The 10,269-nt window shown below is 41.4% G+C and overlaps 1 protein-coding gene across 1 annotated transcript; it reads right to left on the reverse strand.

The window, feature by feature from the left end:
• Positions 1-974: 974 nt before the first annotated feature.
• Positions 975-8,938, reverse strand: ctr9 (CTR9 homolog, Paf1/RNA polymerase II complex component). Its single transcript, XM_020098887.2, has 23 exons — positions 8,775-8,938; positions 7,768-7,866; positions 7,400-7,639; positions 7,194-7,311; positions 7,023-7,112; positions 6,487-6,743; positions 6,281-6,388; positions 5,953-6,189; positions 5,648-5,866; positions 5,238-5,421; positions 5,057-5,145; positions 4,759-4,944; positions 3,847-3,934; positions 3,607-3,755; positions 3,408-3,524; positions 3,169-3,314; positions 2,997-3,068; positions 2,644-2,779; positions 2,375-2,524; positions 2,140-2,285; positions 1,953-2,049; positions 1,767-1,879; positions 975-1,685 (listed from the first exon to the last, which is right to left on the reverse strand). The coding sequence occupies exons 1-23, from the start codon at positions 8,817-8,819 to the stop codon at positions 1,289-1,291; spliced, it is 3,483 nt and encodes a 1,160-aa protein (XP_019954446.1). The 5' UTR covers positions 8,820-8,938; the 3' UTR covers positions 975-1,288.
• Between the last annotated feature and the right edge of the window lie 1,331 nt (positions 8,939-10,269).

A 10,269-nucleotide genomic window follows, 5' to 3' on the forward strand; every position in this document is an offset into this window, starting at 1 on the left:
CTCGAAAATGTGGGATAAATCCTGAGTAATTTATAAACTTAATAGCTGACTACGTTCGTTTGAAATCTGATTATTGACTGATGGTCAGTTTAGGTTGACACGCTGAAGGTTTTTAAATATCAAATGGAGCTCATTGGTGACAACATGATCCTCCTTGTCAGGTTAAGTAGGCTTGATTTAAAAAAATAAATAAATAAATAAATAAAACAGACTGCTCGAGTGTAAATGCAGAATATGAACAATTAAACTTTGAAATGTTACATCCTGACTTGAAGACACTTGCCTGATATTTGAAAAGTAATGGTAGATGATGTTGGGAGAAAGACAAATATGATTTAGTTGCATCAAAAAGCCCCGTTTATGGTTTGTCTTTGAGGAAGAACAAGGGAAAGTGACAAACTTCCATACTAAAAAAATCTAAAGGGAAGCTGATTACACATTTCTAACTGCAAGGGCTTGTGTTACCCCGTCATGGTCCAATAATCATTCAGCCGCATCAAATGTTGTCTATGCCTGCGTTCTTTCTCATAAAGCTCTTATATTTTGAGTAATCGTAATGTTGAAAAATGCCTTATATCAAATGTTAATGTGTTTGTTAGCCTACAGCATTCCCTTCCAACAAGTTCCATTAAAATCACCACAGTAGGTTTTGCATAATCCCACTGACAAAGTGGAAAAGCTGCAGTAAATGTCCGTCCTGGATGTAATTTGTTGCAGAATAAATATCAGTGTTTGGTCAACAAGACAAATGATCAAATTGCTCTGGAAAAGTGCGTCTTTATGGTTTAAGTCTGTTGATTAAGTGGCTTTAAATGTAATTTGTTCTGTCCAGTTTGTTCAGAGACACATTTCACATGTTATGGATGGAAACCAAGAATGATAATGCAGCAAGTAGAAATCACTATGACGTTGTTTCTATCTACTGAGTCGCTCCTGGAATGCTGCAGGAGAATAACTGCACATCTCACACAAGGCTTTGTTCTCTTTTTATTTCATTTTTTGTTGGTGTATCTTCCCATTTTTTTGTTTGTCTGGTCTGACTATCTGAGATATAAAATAGATGATTACACCTTTCAGTTGGTTTCAAACAATTTAATTTCTGTTTAACAAAACTCAGAATCTGTGAAAAGACATTTACAGTGGACGTGAAAATCAAATGGCCAAAAGGCCAGAAAAAAAACTACACTTTTCTAGGCTAATTCCATGAAATCCCTGCTTTTAAAAGGAAATAAAAATGCAGCTGTGGACAGTTTTACATGGAACAAGTCCTGAAGAGGGATTTTAAGATTTAATCACTGTCGTCCTCATTGTTGGAGGCTTCAGGTTCAGAGGCGTTGTCAGAGCGACGGGGGGAGCCCTCGTTGTCTGATCCCACTTCAGATCCTCTGTCTGATCCTCGGTCTGATGCCGCGACGGGTGAACCCGGTCTGGATTCATTGTCTGATCCCGACTGACTCCTCTTGCTCTCGTTGTCTGACTGCTCTGAGTCGGATTGCCGCTGCACCCTCCTCTTCTTCACTGGGCGGTCGCTGCCAGAGTCGTCATCCTCAGAGCGCGCAGAGCGCCGAGGGCTGCCTGCCTCGCTGCCGGATTGGTTCCTTCTACCATCCGAGTCGCTGTCAGAAGCAATGCGCTTTGTGTGGCCTCCCTCGTCGTCAGATCCTGAACCACTGTCTCTTTGGTGTCTGTCAGAGAAAGTGCGCCAATCAATTCATCGTTTCCAGCACGTTTGAGTGTAAAATCTGACTCTGAGCACAATAGTTTACCTGTCTTCAGCTATTTTCAGTCCATCCTCATCCGAAGATGATTCAGAGGAGGAGATTATTGCCTTAGACTTGATCTTTCCTTTGAGAGACGGTGGCAAACGCTCAGGCTGGTGCTGAAAACGAGAAATACTAGATGTTAGTGAAAATATTTTTATCAAAAAGCAGTAAAGAAAGATCAATAAGAACCTTTTCGATCCTCTTGCGTTCTTTGGGTTTACGCTGCTTCTTGGGTCGAGATGCACCTTCCTCATCGTCGCTGTCATCATCTCCTGTTTTAGTAGGTCTGCAACACCAGACAAAGTATTCTTAGCATCTACGCTCTTTGCACTGTGGTCGAAATTAACCACATTGTCATTCACTACTGCAGACTCACCTCCTCCTCTTCTTCTTCTTCTCTCCATCCTCACCCTCCTCCTGCTCGCTGCCACTTCCACCCTTTCTCTTCTTCTTCTTCTTCAGTGGCAGGTCCTCGTCAGAGTCGTCGTTGACAAACTCATCCATGTCACCTCCTTTCTTACGCTGAGAGTTAAAAAAACAAGTTTAACAACGGCGGATTCAGTGTAATTTAAGCGTCTGGTAATGAGTTTGCTGTCAGTGTTAACACTCACACGTCCACCACCACCACCCTTCTTCTTTTCTTTGGCCATTTCCTTCGACCCCTCTGCAAAGGTGAGCAGGTTCTTGGTTTTCTCCACGTACAAAGCTCTCTGCTCCAGGAGCTTCTTCTGTTCTTCTGCCACTCTGTTCCGTTTATCCTCCTAACCAGGTTTGAAAGTGACAAACCAATCAATAAGAAGCACATGCCTCTAAAACATTCTAAACATGTAACCTACTTATGGTGAGCTATTCTTGTTTTGGATGGCCACAGAATGAATACCTGTTCTTTCTTCATCTGCTGGCGCAGCTGGTCCCTCTCCTGCTCCTGTTTGGCCCGAAGCTCCTTCTCTTCCTCATCCTGCTTTCTGGCCCTTGCCACGTGGTACTGAGCCTGACTCAGCAGGTCAGAGCACTGCCTGCAATCCCACAACACACGTACCCCCAGTGATATTATAACACACTTAATGAACAAAGCTCCAGCACAAGCCCCATGTGAAATACTATCATTTAAATGTAGAAAGAGGTGAAATATTATATATATCGCTATCTGCTGATGTTTACGTTTAAATTCTGATAACTGTTCATTGAGTGCACAGAAAAACTTCCAGTGTGTAAGGATAAATGTATACTGACCTAGCCTCAGATGCAGCAAGAGCGAGGTCAAACCTCATCTTATCTCCGGCTTTGCTGAGGTAGCTAAAATACCTGTGTGAGGAGGAGGAAGAGGAGGAAGGTGAGGTTATAGGAGATTGAGCAGAGAACAACCAGGAGCATCAGTAATCTCAATCAGGTCTAATGTCACTACCTGTGAGCCAGCTCAAGCTCTTTGACAGCGCTGAGCACCGCCTTCAGGTTGCTCTTCTCATCTTTCAGCACCAGAGTGGCCAGTCTCTGAAGCACCAGGGCCACATTGAACATCAGCACTGTGTCGCTTGGCGCCACGTGACGGGCCTGGTGGGAAACACATCATGAAAACCAACATTATATTCCCCCCTTATAATGTACAATATAATCGGATTATTTAATTTTTCCCCTTCATGTTACCTTCAGTAGCATCTGCTTGCACTCTTGGAGTTTTCCACATTTGAAGAGCGCCCTTGCCAGGTACAGCAGCACCTCTGTGTTCTGATACTTGTAGAATTTCTTCAGGCAGTTCTCATACTGTGGAGAAGGTCAAAATACTTCACTGTACAAACTCAGACGACAATTACTTTTGAAAGGTTGTCACAAATGAGGCTTTTACCATCTGCACAGCGCTGATGTACTGCTTCTGTTCCACATAGATGTGAGCCAGGTTGAGCCAAACGTCACTGATGTCTGCTGTGGCCTCTCTCACCTGAGCAAACACATCACGAGCCTCTCGGAAGAAGCCCTTGTGAGCCAGAACGGCACCTGGATAAAAACAATGTTTGTTTAATGTGTCAGATGTTTACAGTTTGATGGAAACGCCAAATTTTAAAAGAAGTAATAGAGCAATGCAGACCAATGCCATTGGCAGCATACAGGTTCTTGGCATCATTTCGCAGGACTTGTTTGTAAATTGCCAGAGCTCGATCCTGGTGTCTCTTTTCCTGTCAAGACAAAAACACAGAGATCACCCATTTTAGGATCTACTGTTTTCTTCACACACAGTGTTTTATCACTGAGACTAAGACAGAGAGCCGTTTATCAACAACATAAATTCATTACATAGCAGAGAAGCAAACGGTGTAGCTACATCTCACAGCAACGGCCACGAGTAAGAATTCAGCCGGTGATTTAATGAGTGAGGCAGTTGTGAGTTATCTATTATTGTTCACATCACACTTTCTCTTTGTTGTAACTTACTTAACAAAATTATCTTGATCGCCCCCCTGTGGCTGGCTGTAGTACATACACTTAAAAAAATGATCACACTGATCTAAGTGCTCTTTTCACTGTAGGTTTGGTTTTAATGAGTTATTTGATGCTATAATAACGGGTTGAAGCGTCATGATTGACAACTGACTCGCAGTTTGTCAAATGTTAAGATCGATATAATATCAGTCTGGCTTCATATGACGTCACAACACGCAAGACGGCGGCGCCCGTATCCGGATATTTTAGTTTAATTTTTGTACAATAGGTAGAAGCAGAGATACCTTGTATAGTTTTATATAAAACCTATAGTTTATATAAAGCTATAAGTAAGGAAAAACTGAGACACACAGCCCAACCAGTCACAGTCAGGTGCCGATGTAAGAGAGAAAAAAAACTCACTTTAGCATTTAAAACACAAGGTTGAATAATCACCACCTGGAAAATCCTTTTTTCTTAGCAGAACAAATATGTTCCAAAGCATTCAACAAAGTGTTGTACACCTCCACATGTTTAATTCATTTCTCTCTTCAATTTCCTTCAAAAAATCTGTCTGCACCTTTTCACGGTCTCTGGTTGGTTGGTGCAGCGTCTGTAGCCACACGTTGCCCAGAGCCAGCATGGAGTAAGTGTCATTCTGTGTGGACGGCTGCTTCAGGATACGCTCAAACTTCTTTTGGCCCGGTCCCCACTCCTGTTTGGCCAAGTGAAGGTTTCCTATCAGGGACCAAGCGTCCGGGTGATCCTGCAACAAACACAGCCGACGTCAGATAATGAGAGTTGTGCATCAGACTTTATCTATGGATGTTACAATATTCACACACCTGCATTAGAAAACAAAGCAGAAGAAGAAGTACCTGATTAATCTGCAAGGCTTCTTTGAACCAGTCCGAAGCTTCGTAAAAGTTTCCTTTGTCACGAGCCATCGCTCCAAGACGCAAATAGCCTACAAACCAAAAGATTCAGATGATATTTTAGAGCACAAACCTTTAGTCTTAATGGTCTCACACTTTAAACTCCATCATGTGTCATGCTTACAGTCCACATAGTTAGGATGCTCTCTGAGGATGTTTTTGTAGAGTTTCTCAGCTTCGTGGAATTCACACATAGCCTCATACAGACGGGCCAGATTGTAGGAGGTGGTGACAGAAATGGCGTTGTAGTAATGCTCGTCATGCTCTCCCTCAGCTTTGGCCCGGTCCAGAGATGCCAGGAAATATTTCTGTAGGAGAGAAGACATGACCCCAACCTTGAAATAGCTCTGGTATTGATGCTAAATATAAAGTCTTCTATATGCTTCATGATAATTGAACATCACAGAGAAGAAAATACGTTATTGGACCTTCTATCCAATTAATATCCCTTGTTTTCAATGTGATATTAGTTGCTAAATCATTAAGTAAATGTGGTTATTTTATGACATCAGGTTTTTGTATGTTGTTAGCTACCTTAGCCTCTCCCAAGTTGCCCAGTCTGAAGTGAAGAGCTCCCAGGTTGTTGAGGATCTCAGGAGGAACATCGGCCTGCACCTTCTCCTGCAGGATGCGTGTGGCTGTGCCGTAAGCAGACAGCGCTCCCTGGATGTCAGTCTGCTCCAGGATTTGAGCTAGCTCGATCCACGCCTCCACATCGTCTGGGTACTGCTCTGTCACCTTCTTCAAGTGACCCTAGAGCAAGAACACGTTGACATTAATGAAAAAAATTCCCCTAAAATGACGTTCACCACAGACATGTGGTAAAAGAGGATACGTACTTTGGCGATGTCTCTCTTTTCCTGATCATCAGATGTTGCATAGAGAGACCCCAGGATTTTCATAGTTTCATAGTTGTTGGGGTAGGCTTTTAAAACCTTTTCAAAGCACTGTGCTGCATTTTCTTTGTCTCTTCGATACACGTACATCTGTCCCAGCCCAAAAAAGGGCAACACAAAGGTGGACGAGGCAAACTGAGTGGCCTGGTAGTAATACTGAAATGCTTGGTCATAATCCTCCTGAAGAAAAAAAAAGCAAAGATATGAGAAATGTTAAGTATTGACATAATAATTTATAATTGTGCTGGCAAAGCGTTGGTCTGGATCTTACCTGCACATGAAACGAGCGAGCTAACTGGTAGCAGCTCTCAGCCTGCATGGCTTCAACTTCTGTGTTATGGAAAGCATGAAGGGCCAGATGCTGCACTTTACTGTAGTCCTGATAGGAAGATCAAACCACACAGGCATGAACATGAGTTAAAAGACAATGGTTTAAATTAGTGTTAGGATTTCAAATAACAATAGATGAGTGATTACCTTTTTGAAGAAGAAGTGGTTAGCGAGGTGGTTGAGCACCATGGGGTTGCTGGGGTCGATGGTGTACGCTCGCGACAGAAGCTGCACGCCGTTCTTAATGGAGTCCGCCTCCTTGTTGTTGAGCTCTAACACCGCCAAACCAACAAGAGCTCCCACACACTTTGAATTAAGCTCCAAGGCTCGACCAAAAGCCAAACGAGCTTTCTCCAGTTTGTTGAGCTTGACGAAGCAGTGACCCATCCCTAGCCTCACCTCCGCTGGTTAGACATAAGAGAGAAATGATAGATGAAGAATCATCAGCAATGCATCATTTTGTATGAGAAGTGCGTAAAATGTTTCGTGTATCGCTGAATCAATTAATCTGTTAGCTGACAGAGACATTGCACACGGTTAGAAGATGTGCTATTGTAGTTGTGTGTTTTTTGCAACAGTTCTTTTTAACCACATTTGTCAAAAATATTTATGTTACCAGATGTTTTTACTTCCAAATATCAATAAAAGAAAGCAGCAGAATTATTGTCATGTGACTTGTTTACCTGGGCAGCCGGGGTTTGTACGTAGAGCCTTTTTGTAGTATGCCAGAGCTCCCCTGTAATCCTTTTTGTTGAAGGAGATACAAGCCTTACCTGTTGAACAACAGTGGTGTGATTATTTCAGTCAATGACAGAGGTCGAGATCAATCTCTGTCTCTTTTATTTTGAACTTGCCAAGCAGGGCAGGGATGTTGTTGGTGGACTGATTGAGGACAAAGTGGAACTGAGCATCGGCCTGGTCCATCTTGTCTCCTTCCAGCAGGCAGAAACAGGCTCTTCCCAGCAAATGGTTCTGGTTGACACAAGAGTGTGTTATTTAAAATGTAAAAATACAGGAGTCATAGCCAAATATCAGCTGCTCTGACAGACATTTTGCTTACCTGATCATACATGATGATCTTGTCTGCCATGGTGTACAGCAGCGTGGCCTGCGTGATGAGCTCTTTCTTGGCATCTTTGTTTTTCTCTTTACGTGCTTGCTGGACATAGTAAGCTGCCAATGTGTCCAGACAGGTCATCTGGTCTTTCTCATGGTCTCTGTAGTCGAGGTTTCCATCTATACGAGCTGCTTCTAAAAGCTTGACAAAATCTTCTGTTTTGCCCTGCTTGTAGTACTCCAGCTGAAGAGGGCAAATGGGTAGATTTTAATATTGCTTTACATAGATCGTGTCTGATGTTTAAAATGATGCTAGTAGTGTACATTACAATAATAATGTAACAGCATTCTAAAATAGATGCACTGACTCACCGCCAACGCGATCCATATGTGAAGCTGAGTGTGCTCCTGCTTCAGGATACTGATGACCTCATCTCCTTCTGGCAGCTGGTCAAAGTCAAGCTCGATAACCTGAGAGGAGCAGTTTATAAAGTTAAGTTATAGAGCTTCAAAGTGTCATTTAAGTGTTATGAATGAGGGACAGGAAACACAATGATGCACGTGAGATTCCATCATATCACAGTTATATATGGCATCATTGGATTTCCAGATTATTTTTGAATCAGCATGATAAAATATAATGTTTGGGAAAATACTTATTTCAAAACTAACACTCCTGTCCAGGTAACTGATGCATTTTTAATTTTATTTTACAGAAAACACAATATCCCACTTAGCTGAAACTACATAGACGAGTACAACAGTCCTGTGTAATAGTGTTATATATATATAGTATTTGTTTCAGAGGTGTTCACTCAACTATTCTAGGGGCATACATTTTTGTCAAAGTTTTGGCACTTTTAGATATTTAGATTCTTATCCATAGTGTAATAAAATCAATGAGGCTGATTCAAAGTTTATTTTGCAGCGACCCCAAACGTAGCCAGAGGGATCTTCAGTGAGTCTGAAACTTTTGCACAGAGCTGGATTTACTGTGACAAAGAATCGCTGTCAGTATGAATCCTCACCTGGATGTGTCTACAGTGTAAATGTATTTTGAAATTCCAATAAACGCGTAACAACGCTGCTGTAACTACCGACACCACAGATAAGACATGTTCTTGAATGAACCCGGATTTAAGGCTTCATAACTCTCCACGGAAAACACGTCGCATGTCTGTGAACAGATCACATGTTGTGTTGTGTTAGTGAATCTGTCCTTTCTGCGCTGAGCATTTCTGCTGTTTACGTCTCAGACTGTCTCATCACACGCTGAGATCCACCGCTCATTAGCTCATTGTGGCTAGCGTTAGCATTGAAGGCTAGCAGCGTTAGCACGGCGAGCTTCGCCTCAAACAACAAGTCTAGCCGAGTTTTACCTCGTCCGTGTCCCGCAGAGGGATCTCAATGGAGCCGCGAGACATCCCGGCTGACCGCAAGTCCACCAGGAGTTTGATTTACTTCAGGAAACAACACTCTTCTGTCCGAGTTGTGGTGGCAGCTACTTCATGCTTCCGATGGGAAACAAATTAAAACGAGAGTGCGACCGAAATTATGTCCGGACAGAATAATGAACATTGGGAGGACCTTGGTTCCTGCAGGAGCGGAAGACACGACGCTCTCTGATGGAAACACGACTGTCCACAGAAGTGATAGTACTTCTAAGTAAGTATCAGTATTGTATTGAAGGTAAAGTTTTTTAATTCATTCACTAACTGTGTACCATTAAACAGTAGCCTTTAATGCTCAATACGTTCACTCAGCTGTAGTAGGTTGAGGTGCAGCTAATTGTTTCCAAGGCCTATTTTAAATAAGACTGAAACTCATGGTCATTTTCCACAAGGAGCATTTCAATATAAGTATTTAAATATAAAGGACCTTTTATGGGCTAAAGAAAACCACAATTCATACAATTTAGATGAAATGAACCAGTGAAAACATCATGAGGATTATTCTACATTAAATTTCTGCCAAAAGTTCCCTTTCACTTAAATCTTACACACTGGACCGTTAAGCAATAAATATTCAAATTTGATATAACATCAGTTAAATGATAGATCGATTTTCGGTCTTATATTGTATTATAGTTTAATTCATCACAAAGCATCCATTTATGTACTGTAAGTTCTTATTGTATAAAGATTTACACTTAAGTACATTAATGATAACACTAACATTAAAGCATTTAGATGAAAAGGTTTCCATTGCATCTCCAGAAACATTTTTAGTGGTTTAGTTCAATAAACATAATGGTATTCAGTACTAGTTCTCTTCCAAATAAAACTAAATGTGTAACTGTTGAAAGAACCATCATTTTCAGTGGCATATTATTATTTTTGAACAGATTGATAATGGATAATCGCACATACTGCCTGGCAAATCATGTACACCCCTTATTTGCTGAATTTAAAGTTCCACATTTGTTTAAAAATAATTCTCTGTAGAATGAGCGTTTCATACCTGTAACCAGTGAATTTCAATTGAAATCCATGAAGTGCATCATTGTCACAGACCTCTGCAGCATTTTGAGGTGAGTTGAGGTGGGGAATGATGGGGGGAGGGGGGGCTGCAGGATGTCAGCTGGTTTTGATGTGAAGCAGAAGAAAAAACACACAAGAGCATCTTGAAGACTTGTTCCAACATTGCAGTGAATCAGAGGAGGACAAGAAAACTACACTAATGAAAATGAAGATCCTCATTTGACAATATTGTTGCTGTGGTTTTTTTCAGAAGAACTATGAGGAACTGAGAAGTAAGAATTCATTTTAATCACTCCTTAAAAAAACTATTGATAATGGAACACTGTTGTCATTGTATGTTTAACCCATTATATATGATTTTTGAGTAGAGGAAATGTAGTTAAGTTGTGTTTTA

The sequence above is a fragment of the Paralichthys olivaceus genome, chromosome 1, assembly GCF_024713975.1.
Source record: "Paralichthys olivaceus isolate ysfri-2021 chromosome 1, ASM2471397v2, whole genome shotgun sequence".
Lineage (NCBI taxonomy): Eukaryota > Metazoa > Chordata > Actinopteri > Pleuronectiformes > Paralichthyidae > Paralichthys > Paralichthys olivaceus.